At 38.5% G+C, this 19,560-nt stretch overlaps 1 protein-coding gene across 1 annotated transcript in view; it reads left to right on the top strand.

The window, feature by feature from the left end:
• LOC149933178 (uncharacterized) overlaps positions 1 to 16,159 on the top strand; it is a 43,580-nt gene extending 27,421 nt beyond the window's left edge. Inside the window, exons 2-5 of the mRNA XM_090157240.1 lie at positions 3,379 to 3,750; positions 4,673 to 4,984; positions 13,561 to 13,663; positions 15,925 to 16,159. Coding sequence (XP_090013366.1) covers positions 3,379 to 3,750; positions 4,673 to 4,984; positions 13,561 to 13,661 — 785 coding nt within the window. The 3' untranslated portion in view covers positions 13,662 to 13,663; positions 15,925 to 16,159. The remainder of the gene's footprint in view (positions 1 to 3,378; positions 3,751 to 4,672; positions 4,985 to 13,560; positions 13,664 to 15,924) is intronic.
• Positions 16,160 to 19,560: the final 3,401 nt, after the last annotated feature.

The raw sequence follows: 19,560 nt of genomic DNA, 5'->3' as shown, positions 1-19,560 counted from the left end.
AAGCCTTAAAGTGTGTTTTCAACAACCAAACGCATTAGGTGAAAACATAATATGTTGGGAAAGTATTGGGTGCTTGTAGCTAAGCCCGCCTTGAGACGGATGCGTAACATTATTTCATCACGAATCAAAACGCCACACTATCCTACGAAATAAGCACGTGACAACCATGGGCGTCGTAGTGTCATGGCCGAACTAAACGCGTTACCATGGCAACGAACCAGCTACGAATGGTATAGGGGCTCTTAAATTTGGTTTTCTATAGTCTTTCGTAGACAAATTAATTTTTCATAGAATTCGTAGTCGTATACAAATATTAATTAATGTAAATTTCCTCGATATTTAAATTGAATTAATTCTAACTGCGATGGTTTTTTCAGGGTTTATATTTTTATGACTGATGAAAGACCATAGTCCAATATCTGCCAAAAAGATTAAATAACAAATAATTAAATAAAATGGTTTTTTCTTTAGTAGTTGTAAATTTGGTTTTTATATAAAGATATCCATAAAAGCTCGTTTTGTATTACCCGATTTACTTATGAAACCCGTCACGTGAGCATAACTGGAAGGCTATTCTGTAAAAATCGAAAATGAGAAGGGGCGGATATCGAAATATCAAACTATCGATTGTCTAAGCCTAAATTTAAGTATGGACAGTATCCGGTATTTTAGTTAAATATAAAGTAAATTCTAAAAGCGGATGTAAAATATCTGTTTATTTTTTGTGCCAAGACTTATTGACCGTATGTCTAAACATTTCATTAAAATCACTTGCGTCGACATTTTGAATTTGACCAATACTATCGATAGTTTGATATTTCGCTACCAGCCTCTTCCGTACACACGCATTGTCATTTCTGACTGATTATGATTTTTTTGTAATTTTTTAATTTTACAGAATAGCCTGCCCGAAGTAAATCGAGAACGCAGACGACCAAAATCTTTAAAAACATACTATATTAGAAAATTATTGGCGTATTACTAAGAAAATAAAGTTACCATACACCTTTCAAAATTATAACCTTTATTTTTTACTCAACATTGGCGCCATCTAAGTTCGAAAAGTGGAAATCGTTAGTTACCAGAGCGAGAACCATTTTATCGCCAAACCCTTTTCCGATTTTCAGATTTTGTCCAAAGAAAATATATAATTTTTGAAAATAAAAATTGGTTGAAATAAAAGAGCATTCGAGAAGAGAAATTCGGTCGAAAGGAAAGAATGGGGGGAGCAGTCTGAGGGGGGGGGGGCTAAGAACCGCTTCTTTTGCCAACTTCTCAAAACATTTCTGGCGAAACGAACGGAGGTACTCTAGTAACGTATACTTTCGCGGCGAAAACTCTGCAGGATGAGATTTCCGCTTTATTCCTTTCGTTCTCTCTCTCCCCTCGGAATGGAAACTAAAAATATCGGACTTTGGGAATTAAAGCTTCGATTTGCTGCGCCCGCGACAATACCTTTTCTTTCGAGATCCGCGTCTCGCGTCACTAGCCACTTCCGTTCCGTACGATTAAAGCAAACTGCACCCTTACCTTCGGTCTTTTGGAAGGCAGTCCGTTGACAACTGAGGCGACCAAACGTATATAGGAACGGATAAAAAGGGGGGTTGAAAGAACGGCAAAACAAAATTCCACGACATCAAAGTCAGTAAAACAAAAGTACGCGGGGGGAGGGGGGAGTTCAGAGTGAGAGAGAGAGAGAGAGAGAGAGAGAGAGAGAGAGAGAGAGAGAGAGAGAGAGAGAGAGAGAGAGAAAATCGTGGATGTGGTTCTACAGCGACAACGAAAAATAAAACGAAAAGAAACTAAAAGGCGTCCTTTGACGAAATTGGTTTTTTATGACGAAACATTTGTTTCCAAGACAATATTTATCCCAACTTATATATAAACATTTTCTTGAGTTAGTTTTTTTTCCCTGTTCTAAGCGCAATTTAAACTGGGTCAACCGAAAAATACTCGCCCAAACATATATATAAAACGAGTGGAGAAACAAATACATATATATATATATATATTATTTTTGGTTTCCCAGAGGTCTTGTGGAGCGATGTTTCTATAATATGTCAAAAACATAAATATTTTTATAAAGCCGTATACGCTGCGAGCCGTTTTCTCTTCTTAGCCCCCGTTCCAAAGAAACAAATTGAACGCTACTTTTTAATTTTAATAATATATATGGAATGTAATAATTTCTGTCGAAATTGCCCAAAGCTCAAAGGAAACCGAGAAGCCCTGGCTCCGTACGTAACGTCTACATAATTCATGAAAAGTGTGTTTGTAAGAGACACTTTGTAAGATAAATATTACAATCGCGGCTCTTACAAAAAAGTGACAACTCGGTTCTCAATAATTACACAAATTTAATTAATATTAAGACATACGGATACAATTTAGAGATTCCTGCCGTAAAAAGAGCGTTCCATTTTGAAAACTATTCCAAGCGGTGTTATTCATCTAAACCCTTTTGTAAAGCCCGTAGAAAATTACATAATTCCAACCAAGAGCTGATCTTTAATTAAGTTCCCAATGAAAAGACTGTTCACAAATATTTTATTTGCATTTTCGTCTTAAAGTTATATTTCGTGCTCTACGCGCCGTAGAGAACAATATGCAAATAACGCCGAGTTCATTTTATGTTTGATTATAATACGAAAATACGCTCTTACAAGAAAGAGTATATATGAATCGAAAAACGAAACGTGATTTGAATATTATTCATTTCGTGGCTGCGAGCGCTCCATATTTTCCCCGGAAAGAAACTGATGATATTCTTACTGTATCGTAAATTGTTCGCTTTTCATCGGCGTTGGGCTAAATTGAATATATTCCGTTCGAGAGAAGATGAAATATTTCAAAAGCGAAGTGAACAATGAAATTATTCTGATATTTTCAAGGCGAAGTTCCGTTCCTTAAAGTCAAAACATTTAGAAGCGATTTTGTCGTAATACACCAATACGCATATAAGAAAGGAGAAGACCCTTCTAAAGGGGTACCGACATTCTGTGTGAATTTTTAATAATCTTCTTGTTACTAGATGGCGTCATCAGTTCACAATCAGAAATATCAAAAATGATAAAACCCGCCCGTGAAAGTCTAATTTAAATTGTGGTTATTTAAAAGCTGAAATTTTGTATAACTACATTTTATAAAATATTTTTTTAAGCTTGAAATAGCACTTAAATTATTATAATTATATAATAAATATAATAATTTAATTTATTTTTTCAAATTTTGCGTCATAAATACGAATTTAAATTTTATACTCCATGGTGGTTTCTAAATGTTTGTTTACCTGTATGTAAAGGCGTTTATTTACGCTCGGAGTGATATTTTATTAAAATACTAAGTCAACATGAATACATTTTATTTTTATTTGCGCAGGTTCGATGTCCATTCAAATAAGTCGAATATCGGTACCGCGTTACGTGGAGAACGGGACGAAGGATTTTGTGATATTAGACTGCGACTACGCGTACAATCCCATTAAGGACAAAAATATTGTGGTGAAGTGGTTTTTGAACAATGATCCCGAGCCGATCTACCAGTGGATCACGGAATACGACTACAGGTCCGTCTCGTGGAGGCTGAAAGGATATATCGACATGAGCTACGTTTCCAGCCCGTCCACTCCCTACAGTAAATTCAGGGCTTTGAAAATCAAGCGACCGACGATAGAACTCAGCGGCAAGTACTCTTGCAACGTTGTCTCACTGGCCAGCCAAGATGACGCCGCCAACGTCATGGTTGTTTTCGGTAAGTCGATCTATAATCAACTACCAGTTAAATTTCAAATAGATTTTCGTTTACAAAGACACGTGGGAAGAAAATTGCCATTAGGAATCATTAACTTTTTCGTTCAAGCTTTTTAAGTTTTAACAATTACACAATCGACTTATACTTTAATTAATAGGCTGAACCTTCCTCTAGTGCTTAAAATAATTTTGATAATTCTAATATTAATAGTTAACGAGATATAAGGCTATAACTGAAGGGTAGTTTTGGGCGCTTGCCCAACTTGTTTAGCTCCGGGGATCCGAATTAAAACGTAATAATTAAATTACTTTGATATTTAAAATTGTCTAAATTATTTTAAGCACTAAACAAGAGGCTGTTCTACACATAAATATTAATTTTATAAGTTGAAACACAAAAATAAAACAGTTCAGCTTGAAATAGCGCGAAACTAGACAATGGCCACTGTAGTCTTCCCCCTTAATTCAGTAGAGATACGATAAAGATAGCATTATATATCAACGTAAGGCTTAAGGAGCTTAAGTTTTAGGCTTGGTTTGATGACGTTTTAAAAATGATTAATATATTTTTTAATTTAGCGATAGGCTTGGTTTGTTGGCCTTTCCAAAATGATGATTATTTTTTAAATTTAACTAGTTAATTTCCGCGTCGTATTCTACAAAATAGGCTATACCACGTAACAAGAGGACAGACTTCTTTTTTTGTAAAACGTATAGCTTAGACTAATACTTTTTGTTCGGGCCGTAGTAGGGCCATACGTCTTGGAATCCCCTTGTCAGAGTCAAACCGCTTGTTTTCCATTTGTTTCTGGTGGAGGCGAGATTGGTTCAATCTCGGGGCCTCGTGTCGCGGAGGAAGACACGGCGGTGGCGGGTGGGGTAGCGCGGAAGCCTGTTTGCGTAATAAACGTACCTTTTTGCAGCGCCGCCGCGCCAAGTCACCTTCAACTACACGAAGACTACTTCGCATTCCGCCAATTTATCGTGCCAAGCCGACGGGGTCTTCCCGATTCCGGAGTTCCATCTCTATCAAATAACGGAGCGAGACAGTGATTGGCAGCCCTTGACCGGGATGCCCTCTTCCAGTCTTCGCGATGACGGAACCTACGACGCGGAAAGCGACGTCGAGATCCACGATAGGGCCCTTCCATCGTCTGAAGCCGTGTCCTACAAATGTGTCTTAAAACTACCAGGAACGGAGTTTTCAGTCGGAAGAACGCTCGTTTATTACCCTGGTGAGATAGACACTGGCTTTCTCAGTTTCTCTTCTTTTCCTCGTCTCTTCGGTCCTATCTCTAGACGACACCCTCCGGATCCCGCCTTCGAACCATTTATTAGGACAACCTTACCCTCCCCCAACTTCGTTCGCGTTCAAAGTACACTCTTTAAGCCCATCTGGCGAGAAAGAGAGCTAAGAATGTTTATCAAAGAAACGGTCGGCGCTCGAGACTTTCCCAAAGAATTAAAAGTTGAAAATCGTCCTTAGCTACCTTACAGGCCCCTACTCGCCCCACGAGAGCCCTCCAATCTTTTAATCGCTTTGTACCAAAACATCTACCGGTACTTTTCCACTGGGCCGACGCTATTCCATCTCGGGGACTCCTCGGAGAACGTATGAAAGATCTCATTTATATCGCGTATACGGACCATCCCCCCGCGCTTAGAGACGAAAGTGTAATCTTTTAGGAGATCATATTTCTAGGTGGGGTATATGGCTGCAACAGGGTATAAGACCGCCACGTCCGAGCCGTAAATAACTTTTGAAACTTCTTCCAGCAGTTCTAAACTATAACAGCGGCGCGAATGGATGGGAGTTAAAACTGCCAAGAGTTATAGACCGAAGTAGACTCATTATACGCGTTAGAAAGACCATTACGGAACGCGTTACTATCCCGCGGCTAAATGTTGATGCTTAAAACTGATTAACGCTAAATAGGTGGCCGTTCTAATGAAAAAGAGAGAGGGACATCACGACCAACCAACAACGAAACGGACTAAGCGAGTTTCAATGTTGTCACACTCGACGGTTGGCCGTTTGCTCAAATCGTTTACCGCTGAATTTCCGTAATGTACTTCGCAGAGTGAGAATCTAGGTTAAAGGATGGTTTTCACAAACGCATTAAAAGCTGCAACGGACGCGAAAAAATTAATTAGGCCTAAGCTTTAGTTTCCACAAGGCCACGTCATAATGCTAATTTTGTAACGCGAGTAAAAACCTTTGTTTAGTAACGCGTCGTTACGTTTGCTAGTGGATATTAAGCTTTACACGACGTTTTGGCCTCAAGTGAAAATCCAGTGGCGTAGTTAGTATGGGTGGAACCCGTTGCGGATATCATAGTGTGCTACTTACTGCTCAAAACGTGTAAAAATGTTTTTTCGAATTTCTCTAGCTTGTATAAGTTTTTATTTTTTCACAGTCGGGTGTCACCCCCAAAACGGCCCCAAACGGGTGGCACCCAGTGTGGGACGCCCCCACCACCCCTCCCCCTAGTTACGCCACTGTGAAAAACCAGCCTTAGTAAATACAATCCAACGTGTTTTTGGTCTAGCTGAGCCGCTTTCGGTGCCAGATTTATTGAACTCTCTCATTGAAACTATTGCAAAGCATATTTATCGCACTGTTGTGGGGCATTGTTTCCATCTCGTGATTAAAAAAGATCTAGCAAACCAAGGTAGTGTAAATACTACAAATATAAGAGTGGTAAATTGCGTGTCTACGTTCAATTTTAGAGAGTTTCTTTAATTGTAGTAAAATCTGTAATTTTATGACAGGGTTCATTTTGTCATTCTGTTTTGCTGTAAACAAGTCTGCTACCATGGCCAATTCTTAATCTCTATTAGCACTCAACTATTAGGACTTTCTTCCCAGTTAAAATCAGATTATAATAGAATATATAATATAAAGTTTGATTATGGCAATTTCGGGCGGCCCCTGACGATAGATAGCGAAAGAGAATAACGATCTTCTTGCGGCATAAATATTCCTCCCCTCATATTTCTCGTTCAGTTTATGCCTGGACGGAGTACTTATTGTCTTAAGACAAGATTAAAAAACATCGTGGTCCTCGGGGAGTAATGTGGGAACACGTCCAGATGTCGCGCTCTACCAGAAGACAAACCCCGAGATTAACATAGCCATAAAACAAGACTTATCATCCAGCTTTCTGTGACAACCGAGCGTAAAACTTTATTCTTCGTGAGTTAATCAGTTGGACGTCTTCTGTCATTTAACTGATATGATATTTAAAATAAAAAATTATGTCCCCAATCGCCACAGTAAAAAAATGCCAGGTCAAAATTTCCAATTCATGTTGATTCTTAAACCGTTCCACCCTCGACCTAAAGTACATAAAGTTGTCATAATGTGGCCGCGCCCCTGGTGGAGGTGCTGCGAGACCCGTCCAAAAACTAAAGAGTGCGAGAGAAGAGAGAGAGAGGTAACGGAAGTGGCGACCACAGAATCGTAGAGACGTGAATTGTATGAACAACTTCCCGAGGTGCTTGAGGAAAACTTCCTACTCCACCCATTTTTCGCAGCGGCCCAAACTGATTTATCTCGGGTAAAGTCTGGTTATTTTAAATCAAGTTGGGATTACCGGAATTTTTCTTCCTTCTTCATTTCGTGTCCTTCGAGCTAGGTCTGCCCGCCCAACCGCTCCGTCTACCTGCTCCCCGATTTCCAGCCCCCCCACCCGTCCCGTCCCCTCGAAGGTTACGCTTTTTAATGTCAAAGGAAAGGTCGGTCGTGATAATATTTTTGTGGGGGGATCTCTAGGACGGTCCGTGCTTTAAGATAATGTGGCCAGGCTAGATAGAGAGGGTCGGGCGGGGGTCGATGGCTGCGGCGGCGGACCCTTCGCGGCTCACGGCTGGCTGGTCGCTATTGAAAACAGTACTTCAAACACGAGAGAATTAATGACTTACGTGAATAGAAGCATTTCCAGCCACGCCGGCATCCCTTCGAATAAAACTTGTCTCTTTCGCTCGCGGGGCCGCGTGCGCCGACGCTCGCTTCTCGCGCACTTAAAACTAGTTCCTCCGCGGTACTACGTTGTAAAAAGACGCGAGGGTTCCGAAGCTTACGTTGGCCGAGTTCCGGCCCGTTTTTATCTAATACTACTTGCGAGGGGAAAAAAGCAATTCAGTTTCTTTGGGGCTCTGGTTAGGGCCATAAAGGAAAATGGGCCCTCTCTAACGGATGACGGCGGAGGAGGAGAAAACCTTTTTATCTGGCCAAGGAACGGCCAAGTACAACGCGATAATTTTAAAATGTATTCGTCCCCTCCTCCCTTTCCCCTTTTCTATTACGTTTATTTGCATAGTGCCATTTTAAAAGATATATTTATTACTGGCATTAAGAGAGAAAATGTTAGTTTCAAAGAGAGACAGAGTTATTTCAAACCCGAACTCCCGCACTCTCTCTCCACGGAGTCGCCATCTCTTGCCTCGTACAAGAAGTAGTTAAATATGATTACGAGGATTTAAAAAATATTTCAGCCAATGCAGTTCGACGCTCTACTTTTTCCATCACGTCTGCTTCTTTCTTTCTCCATTACGTTTAACTGTCGAAGATTTTAAATGGCAACGCGTATCTGCAGTTCCTCGTATGGTCGCGGACATTTTTTTATTTTTGGGCCGATGTGTCCTAAAAATAGCCATTCATTTTGTGAGAAAAGCGATTAAAGATTCCCTAAAATGTGGCTTTCAAAGAAACGTGGACGTAATGGTATAAAGATGAAGTTCGGGTTTTGCCCTACTTTGGTCTATTACCGCCTGTAGAAGTGTTCCACTCTTCAGTGCAGGCTGAAGCCGAATACCCGGAGACAGGCTTTTCGTTAAAGAAAAGTTGATATTTTAGAAGCTTCTTTATACAGCGTATATACGAAAACATTATCTCGAATTAATATGTATGTCACGATTTATGTCGGTTTTGGATCAGTTTCCCTGACGTTTGGTTCTGATGGAATAATTATTTCTTAGAGATAAAACTCTCATGAGTATTTTCTAGTGTTGTTAATTTTCCGGAAAAATAAAATGCGGAAAAATTTCCAGTATAGAGGTTTAGTTTTACTTTCAGATTCGAAAAAATTAGGTGAAACTGCCACTTTATTTACATTTGCAAACAATATATTAGACTAATCATGGAATGAAAACTTTTTTTTTATATTTTTCGGAAAAATACGGAAAATTTTCCGACTTACAACACTAATATTTTAAAATTTGTTCAGTGCAATAGTTAAGGTTTCAATAAATCTTAAAATTTACGGACCGATTCAAAACCGTACATTTTGACAATTTCCAATCAATTTTTTTATGACAATGGCGTAAGATCAATGGTATGCGGCTTGGTTTTATTTTGTTAAAGAATTAATTATTTAAAATTTGTTCGGAGCACATTTCCAATTAACTTTTTCTCGCCTCTGGTTAGAGACAATTTAATTTAGAGTTATTCTAACAATACCGCACGATGCTGAGACAGTATTTACCCCATCTGGAGACAAAAATATTACTAAAATTCACAGGGTTTCGCCTTAACATAAATGCGAACAGCTGTTGTAAATAGCTAATCTATTTCATTTTAGAATTTATCCAATTATTGTAATTCGTTGTAGATGAAAAATTGTCGATGTTGTTGTTGTGCTTACACTTTCTATACTATACAACACTACAGTAAAACATATATAAATTTAAACTAAAACATTTCAAGCAAGCCGCCATGATGTTTTGATCACGTAGACCAAGTATAAGTGGGGGCCCCTATTTTATTTTTTGGGCTCTTAGTAATATTTTAGGGCTCTATTTTTTCTAAAGCTAGAAAACTATTTGTTACTCAAAATTTCAATTTCTAGGCTCTAGAATTTTAATGATTGTTTTAAATTATTATTTTTTTTACCCGTTTGGTATTATTTGGGGACCTCTTTAACATTCCAAGGTATGCCAGAGTCAACCAAGGTCACCTCCTGACGCACCGAATTTCATCGATCTCATGTTTCGATCAAAATTATAATCTCTCTTCCCACTGGATTACGGACTGCATGAAACATGCAAATTTGTATCGGGCGAATAATGCGAATCGTCATTAAAACGTGGATTTTCGAAAATATACAAAACTTTTAGTGATAGTTGGCAAGTTATAAAAGGTCGAGCTAGGTGGAAGCGCTTCGAGTCGACCGAATTAAGATATAGATTGAAACACGAGCCAGCCGAGCTTTTGCAAAATAAAATCTGAAATCAGGTAAGAGCGTAGCGAAGTATCCAAGGCTCTTCTCTCTAGATAAGATACGAAAAGGGTGGCGGAGAAGAGAACTTCCTTACAAAATCGTTTTCGAAGCGCTTTTCAGTTGGAAACAACTCTCATAATTTCCAGGGCGGAAAATTGCGAGTCAATCGGAGCGAGTCTTTTAAAATGTACTCCCTCTGTCCCTCTCTCTCTCTCTCTCACTCTTGCCTCGGCTCGTAGACCGTTTCCTTGGCGCGTTCCTCGGCGGCAATCTGGAACAAGCGTGTTATTTGAAGTCATTTATCATTTAACTTTTAAGCCTTCTCCAAACTTCTCCATCAAAGCCTTTCAAATCTCGAATTGTTGCTACATGTAGTATACTTTTCCGAGCAATCCACCTTTGGTAACTTCGTGACCTTTTACGGGACTTCATCGATATATGAATAGGATTTATAACGAAACACTTATATTTCGATTCAAGGTCGTACGGGGTGAAAGATGTAGGGTAAGAGTTTATTCAGAAGCTATCCCTCGCTATCAGTATTTATGTTTCGTAAGGGAAAACGCTCCCTTTAATCATTAATGGAAAACATTCAAGAACTGACGTACGAACTAATTTTGTTGGGTTTTAAAGCGATGGCTTTAGAGTTTTAGGTCAATTTATAGTGACAATCTCGATGGGTCTTAAACAAAAATTTTTAATATTTTGGACATATGTCTAAGCACAATTTAACATTAGTTATTAAACATTTTTAAAAGCCGAACTTACTTTAATCATCCTATATTTTAAACATAAATCTTTTTAAATATTTAAGCCTGGAAATTGTCGGCTTATGTTTAAACCATGTACGAGATGCTTAATGCAAAATACTCTTTTATTGTAATATATTTATCAAAATTTACAAGGCAATGGCTTACTGGCAGAAAGTAAATTCTCTAGAAGGGAGAATAATAATAAATAATCATAATAGGCTAATAATAATAATAATCAGCTAGGCTAATACCCAAGGCACCACCTTAGACCAAAGTCACCAAGCGACTTTTAAAGCCATTAATTCAGGTGGCCTGGTTTCAATGCGTAGGAGGGTGGTGGAAAGCCCTTCATGCCACGCGAGCCAACAGCTCCCTACACTCACTATTACCGTTAACCTCAACAAGTTTTTATGGAAGGGGAAACCGAAGAGCTAGGAGGAAAACCCCTTAAACCAGTGGGGAGAGAACTTGCAAACTCAACGCGGAAGGAGTTGTTCCGAGTTCTCACCCAGTGCCACAAGATGGGATCGAACCCGGCTCCTCTTGCTGCGAGGCAAAAGTGCTAACCACCCAAGGCACCACCATAGGCCCAAGTGCTAACCACCCAAGGCACCACCATAGGCCCAAGTGCTAACCACCCAAGGCACCACCATAGGCCCAAGTGCTAACCACCCAAGGCACCACCATAGGCCCAAGTGCTAACCACCCAAGGCACCACCATAGGCCCAAGTGCTAACCACCCAAGGCACCACCATAGGCCCAAGTCATCTAGCGACTTTTAATGCCTTAAACAGGGGGGACGGGTTACAATACGTAGGAGGGTCACACTCCGGAACCAAAGAGGTATCTTCCACTGTTTCAACGCCCCTTATATAGCGGGCCCCTCGGATGACGCTACCGGTCTCCAACCTAATGGGCTGGAGAAGAAAGCCCACCAAGAAATATTTGCGGATTCACTGTGATGCAATAGTAAGCGTCACCGGTGACTTCACCCCACTCAACCCTTCGGGTCAGAGGTCGCCACTTTCGGAGAATTCCGGAGGTGGACAACGCGAGGGGGGATGAGTCACCATGGCCTTCCCCGGAAGCGTTGGCCCAAACACACGAGATAAATTTCTGAAGTAAAGGGAAAGGCTGTCAGGGACAAAGCCTACATTTGCAAATCCAATTGTAGGCTTAACAGTTCTTAATGAAAATAAATGTAAATTATGCTTAAGCAATAAATTGCGCTTTAAACAAAACAATAAATGAAATTTTTCAACATTAAAATGTTACTAAAATTAGTGGTGAAGTTTAGTGATGTGAATTTGGCTTAGCGGAGTTGTAAAAATCTTTAAATTCATCGAACCAGCGCAAATTTGCCGCACTAAACTTGCCACGAAAAATAAAAACCCAGCAGCGAAAGAAAATCTAATTTGAACTTGGATTTTTACTACTCATTCCCGAGTGAATAAGTTCGGACATTTCGTTAGTTTTATTCTCCCACACACAAAGTAATAAACCTTACCATAAAAATCTAGGGTCAATAAATATTAGAATCACATTGTGTCTTTTTTTCCTCTCGTCTCGAAGTTCCCGGTGTTAAAAACTTTGTAACGGGGAACAGAGCGATGGAGAGATTACTTAGCAAGGACTCGAGACGGGACATCTTTCTTTCGCGGAAATTTGAGAGGGTAGATAAGAAAGTTTTAAGACTCCGCGTTGAGGCTGCGCAGTTACTCGCGCGAAACGACAACAGCTTGCATTATAAAATCTAAGAGCGCGTTGTTTTATTTTTTTTAAACCTTTCGAGAGGCTCACTTTCATTGCCAGCATCACACGGACCAAAAGGGAATAAAACGAATTTTATTATCCGTAGTTTATGAAGTTAGTACGTAATCACCCTTTCCGAGAGACCAAAGGACGAAAACCTTCTAGTTTTTCTCTCGGCTTGAAAGCCGAGAAATAAATCATGATCGGGTTATACAGAGCCACTTTCTCGGGAGCGAAGCGTACGGAGCAAAGCGAGCGACGTACGTCTAACTCGTAAAATAAACTATAGCCTTAAGTTTCCACATAAAATCTTTATTGAACTCGACACGGAAACCGTGATCGCGGCACGCTGTTGGAAGAATAGTCCACCCCCCCCCCTCCTCCCCTATAACCTTTTTGCGCCAGTTTTACGAGAGCCGCTAAAACTTTTCATCACGTCGACAAAAATAGGTTTTAACCAAAGACTCCGCTGAACGGATCAAACGTATTAGGAAATTTAATGTCCCCTTTGTCCCAAAGCATACATACGTGTGCCTTTTACAAATAAAAATTACTGTTATTCTTCATTGAATTACCGGCGCTTTTTGCGGTATACGCGAAAATTTGATCGCGTTGTTGGTTAGCGCTTTTACCTTATTGACATCCATATCTCCTTATTATATTGCAAAATACATTTTTATAGCAATATAGCTTAAGTCCTTTATAGCATCAATCAAATTTATTCGTTGAGTTGTGAAACCGTCTGCTCAAAATGATCTACATATACTAAAAAATGGTTTTGTAATAACTGCAATTTTATTCAAATATTACAATTTATATTATTGGCAGTTGATGTAAATCCGAAATATTGCGCCAAGTTAATACAAGTCTTATGAAACATTTTTCCGTGAAACAAATCTTTAAAATGAATTATTCGTTTTTTCCAGAAATTTGTAAAAATAAGACTGATACTACTTCAATCGAGCTTTGTAGTTTGTCAGACGACACGACTGTTCTTAATTAATCATTGGTTGTTACACACTATAATACTAGATAATCGCCCTAATCGTTGTTTAAAATGTGTCTTTAAATATGCGTTCGTTGCAGGTCCTCCAGAAGTCAATTGTGCCTCAAACAGCTGGAACCAGATTGCTTACATAATTGTGATAAAGTTTCTCTTACATATATATTACAATTTTGGAAATTGAAGGTTAGTATCTTTACATACCCTAGCTGTAAATGCGCCAGTTGCGCCCAACGAAAGGAGTGTCAAAATAAAATTGCGGACCGTCCGTCTAATTAGCTTCTTAGATTTAATTTTTGGTACCTAATTAGTGGAATGCTTCCGGTCTCTAATCCCCCTCGGCGGGTAGGATGAAATAAATATAAAAAATGTACAATTTATTATCTCTTTGCGAGAGTTTGGTAGTTATAACGTTAGTCCTAGCGTTACATCAATATTACCTTTGATAGGGTTATAGTGTAAACTTTTGCTATTTTCGAATCCTACCACGGGAAAATGCTGAGTTATCGAAACCATTTTTAGTGTCAAATAAAACTACTAGTCAGTCCTTCAAATAAGAAAAAAACCAAACCAGATTAGGAGCAGGAAACAGATTTTATAACAGGGTGTCAATGGCAAAGCCGCCCTTTAGAAATACCGCTGAATCCATATTTTTATTGTAATAATTCCGCCATCAAGTCTTTATAACTCGGCTGACGACGGAAGAGGCGGTATAATATCCGATGTCAAAGGAGGGGGGCCCTATCGATATCTGGTTTTGTATCCCCCACGCGCGCATTACCAGATGAGTCATTTTAATAACCCGCCAGGAACGTGGCGAAATCCCATAATCCTCGCGTCGACACAGCCCGCGAATGTTGAAGGGTATTACCGCGGCCGGCTACATCGGGCATAACAGTTTTACGTCTCTTCTCCGCCTAACTCGTCGATTCCCCCCTTTCTGCCGGCTTTCCTGCCATTTTCGTGTCGAGCGCTCTGGCCAAACTCATATTCTCCGATATGATCAATAACAACCGCAAATGCGAAAGGAGCTTTAGCCCGGGACGCGCGACTGAGAAACGGCGAGTTCTAATACCCACCGCTTATCCTTAAAATACATACGTGTTTTCCACTTATATCGGCGACGCCAACTCGTCAACTTTATACGACGTCTTCCTTATTATTCTCCGCTCATTATATTGCTTTCGCTGAGAGAGCCGCCACGACCATACGGGGAACTAATTACCCGTATATAACTATGTCTGCGGGGCTTTTTCGCGAATATGGCGCTATTTCGAATCGTATAGCGTTCGATCCGGATTCAATAAGGCATTTCATTCGACCTCGGATGTATACGAGCCTTTTGCCTCCAAATGGTATATTTCCGTTTTGGAAGCGCCCGATATTATTCCTCGGTAATCGAAACGCGAATACAAGAGAAACAAGCCTACAGCAGAAATAGCGAGCGTAATCCACCCGAATAGAAACATAATTACTTTTGCTATTTTTTTCTCAGTATCGCGATATAAAAGCGGTTTTCTGAGAAATATATCACTCGCTTTGATTAGGGTACGAAAATAAGGTAAATAAGCTTACTATAATATAACCAGAAAGTAGCCTACGAGATAGATTTAGGTCAGCACTCCGAAAATATCTTTATCGAAAGATCTACAACCCACGTACTCTTGATACCAGAAGTTTATAATATCTCTCTTACGAAATAAGTTTACATCTAGACCTTTAAAATTCGTATTTTCTCGATGTTATAACTATTTTTCTTGATAAACGTCTTTTTAAAAATTATTATAAGCTTAGGAAGACACGTATTTGAAACTTATAGCATTAACAGTATAAGGATATTAATACTTTAGTAATATATATATATATATATTATACACTTCTGTTAATAAGCGAAAAACATTAGCAGCTTAGGGAAAACAATACTTATATCGTAAGCGATATGTTATCTACTTCTGTTAATAAGCGAATAACATTAGCAGTTTAGGGAAAATCAATACTTATATCGTAAGCGATGTGTTATCTACTTCTGTTAATAAGCGAAAAACTTTAGCAGTTTAGGGAAAATCAATACTTATATCGTAAGCGATGTGTTATCTACTTCTGTTAATAAGCGAAAAACATTAGCAGTTTAGGGGAAATGAATACTTATATCGTAAGCGATATGTTATATCCTTCTGTTAATAAGCGAAAAACATTAGCAGTTTAGGGGTTAATGAATACTTATATCGTAAGTGATGTGTTATATTCTTCTGTTAATAAGCTAATAACATTAGCAGTTTAGGGAAAACAATACTTATATCGTAAGCGATGTGTTATATACTTCTGTTAATAAGCGAATAACATAAGCAGTTTAGGGGAAATGAATACTTATATCGTAAGCGAAATATTTTATACTTCTGTTAATAATAAACATTGTAATTAACGTTATTCCATCATTGTCTTTTCAGGTGTCATTTAAATGGTTATAAATCAAGAGAAAAAGATGGGATCTATATTATGGAAACAACTCGCGGTCGGTTCAACGGGAGATTGAGTCACTGGGTTACTGTACAGTTCTAGATATAAATATCTGTAAAATTTTAAAACATTTTCGAATAAATTAACGAATTTGATTTCATTATAAGACATTTTAAAATAAACAATAGCCGCGATTTTGGCACGGCTATTCGAAGAGTCACCTTTCCCGCAAATCCGTATGAAACTCTTTATTCGTATTGTAAAAATTTTTCTCAAAATATATAATTATAAACTTGTTAATAAATTACTTTCTTAGCATTTTAAATCGTGAAAATTTACATAAATATTCATATACACTTCAGACAGTAGCCAAAAGCGAAGAGAAAATGCAACCTAGATAAATTAACCCTTACACGAATCTGACGGAAAATATAACTTTAGGCCTTACTGATTTATTCCCAAATTTCTTTATAATTTTTCGCGCAAGGAACGAAGACAATACAAATGAGAGTCGTTAGCCTGGACTTGTTTATGCAATGTTGCCTAGAGGTTTGGTTTAAACCTGATGAAACACTAGGGAAACTTTACTTGCCTATTTTTATATTTTTAGCAACCATTCGTTACTTCAAGAATGTATTTATTGATACCATAAGTAAAATGATAACGCTAAGTATGACAATTAAGAAAAATTATCAACGGACTGATTTTTCAGAGCTATTGCGCAGTCAAGGTTTAATTCGCTCTAAATATGCCCAAGGCGAAATATATTACTATACCAAGCACGATCAAATACCTTTGCCAGTTCCAGTCGTGGCATAATAGTGTAATAACAGTAGGAAGTGTCATACTTATTGGTATTATATTACTAATGTTTATACTAAGGATAAATAAATTCGTTGAGGTGATTCGCCAGCGCCATGGTCTAGTTTTCGCCTGTCACTTGAGGGGGGAAGGGAAAAGGTTTCAACGACGTGAGAAGACGTCCGTTTCAGTTAAACAATCAGATAGCGAGTCTACCTGATTGAGCTTTAAGGGGAAGAGCATCATGGCAGCCCGTCAGACGGATTGGAAGCAACGCTAAAAAACATCTTCATTCTCACTAACTATAATTAAACACATTCTTGATTACGCCAATTTAACTATTTTATAATAAATTAAAATTACACTCAGTTGCAGGTTAAGAAACGCAAAATATCTAGTACATTTGGTGGAATGATACTAGCATGAATTTCCGGTAAATCGGTAGCGGGAATTTCGAATTCACCTATTTTCTTTTGATTTCCTAAAGGTTCCTACGAGTGCTCTATTAATACAATTTAGAAATTTCAATAGACCCATAACAAAGGAGGGGCCGCAGACGAGGCTTAAGTGAGACCTTTGGACGGAACATCCTGTTTGTGACGTTTTGAACCACGTGACCGCCATTGAAATATACAGGCGGAAGTAAGGAAACGGATGTTCCGTCCAAATGCTGAGTTGCCAGCTAAAAATGTTAATTTTCGGCCCCGCAACTTTCATCATCGGTCTATTGCGTAAATTTCAAAGTGATCAATAAATATTTAACGTTGATTATTATTTTGTAGCTAAACTATCATCAAAACACACGTTAATGTACGTCAACGTGGTAATCTCGGCATTACCTGCTGTATACTTACCCCGGACTCGCCAAAAGAAATTTTGATTAGGTATGCCTCACTTGTAGTATTAAAAATAAATTATTAGAACTGTTCTTAAACCTTATCAATGTTAATTAATTAATTATCACTTTGTGCCACTGTGTGAAAACTCGGAACCACTCCTTCCGCGTGGAGTTTGCAAGTTCTTTCCCCACTGGTTTAAGGGGTTTTCCCCCGAGCTCTTCGGTTCCCCTTTCATAAAATCTTGTTGAGGTTAACGGTAATAGTTAGTGTAGGGAGCTGTTGGCTCGCGTGGCATGAAGGGCTGTCCACCACCCTCCTACGCATTGTAACCCGGCCCCCTGAATTAATGGCTTTAAAAAGTCGCTTGATGACTTAGGCCAAAGGTGGTGCCTCGGGTATTAGCCTAGCTGATTATTATTAAATATTACGCAATTGACGGTATTTTCCCAAAATTATATAACAGGAACCTTTAGAAATTTACCCGTAAACAGGCCAAATTCGATATTCCCGTAACCAATTTACCGGAAATTCGTGCTAGTATCTTTCCACTAAATGTACTTGAAATTTTGCCTTTCTTAAACCGCAACAGAGTATACATGGCTTCAAATTTGTTTAAAAAATAAAAGCTTTATTAGAATTTCGAGAATAAATGAAATTGGAATCGTAAGAAATCGTAGACTTTAGGAGTATAAATTGACCATAACTAAGTTAGAGCGAATATGTCGAAAATTGCATCCGAGCTAGACTCAAGGGTGCACTAATACGTCCGTGTTCATTTTTAATGGTACCACTCAAAGCGAGAAAGTAAACGATTCTAATTACATGGTTAGCTAGGTAGGATAAAAATTTAACAAGCCCTCGGTTTCAGGCAAATTAGTTCAAATAGGAAGTTGCTTTTTCTTTTTTTCGACGAAGCCCTTGCAAATCGGAAAAATGCAATCAGAAGCTCCAAACAAAGACTTACTTAGGAGACTGAGATCGGGTAAGTATTGATCCTCCGATTTTTACCCCGTTCCAGATGGAAAGTTAACCGCGCCAAGTAGAGCCACCTCTCCCTGGGAGAGCGAGAGGGGACCTTGGTGATAAACTTAATTAAGACTTATTAAAGTTCCCTTAAGAAGAGCATTAATTAAACATACGCGAATGAGACATTTTCTCAAAATTATCCAGCGGTTCTTTTCCATTTCCATTTAAAAAGAATCCGCCGATGCCTTCCACTTTTCAGCGTGGAATCAACCTTCGAGATTCAAAGGAAGATAAATTTGAGGTGGTACTCGTTCGAGTTCGCTGTATCGTATTTGTATAGAGAGCTGCGGGAAAATAAACTTGAAAATCAAATCTTTCGAAACACCTTAATTTGGGACACCTTTGATCTATATTCAAAATTTTTTTTTACAAGAAAAATTAGATGATTTTATCGCGCAGTTTGGTTTTCACATAAATCAATATGCAATTGAAAAGTTATTCAAATATCTACATGTGTAATCTTCAATTAACACAGATAGATAAAAATATTATAATATTTTAATGGTCAAATGTATAAACTAAAGATAAGTTTAGTTTCTAAATTAAGCATTGTTTTAAAGGAATTATTTATATATCATTTTAGAATATTATACTAACAAGAACCAAATTCAATTATCCCTAGAGTTTAACTGTAGGGGTTACCGAAGTTTTCTGTAACATAGTCAAACCAGAAGTATATAGTACATGACTTGTACTCGAAGGAAATTTACTTCTGCTCTAGCCGACGCTCATACTCATTTGTTCATTGCGGCATAATCTTTTTAAATATAACCAGAAGCGCATTATATTTCGCTTAGAGAGAAGGAACCATCTTCTCAGTGGCGTAGACAGGATTTTGGTTCAGTGGTGGAACACCATTTAAAAAATTAAATTAAATTGATTTGTAAGTACAACTATACGATTCGGGTGGGTATGTGCCTCCTGTGCCCCCCTGGCTACGCCACTGCATCTTCCTATACT

The sequence above is a fragment of the Leiobunum rupestre genome, chromosome 8 (assembly GCF_980474605.1).
Source record: "Leiobunum rupestre chromosome 8, qqLeiRupe1.1.hap1, whole genome shotgun sequence".
Taxonomy (NCBI): Eukaryota; Metazoa; Arthropoda; class Arachnida; order Opiliones; family Sclerosomatidae; genus Leiobunum; species Leiobunum rupestre.
The sequence above is the reverse complement of the archived record's forward strand: the minus strand, read 5'-3'. Positions and strand labels throughout refer to the sequence as shown.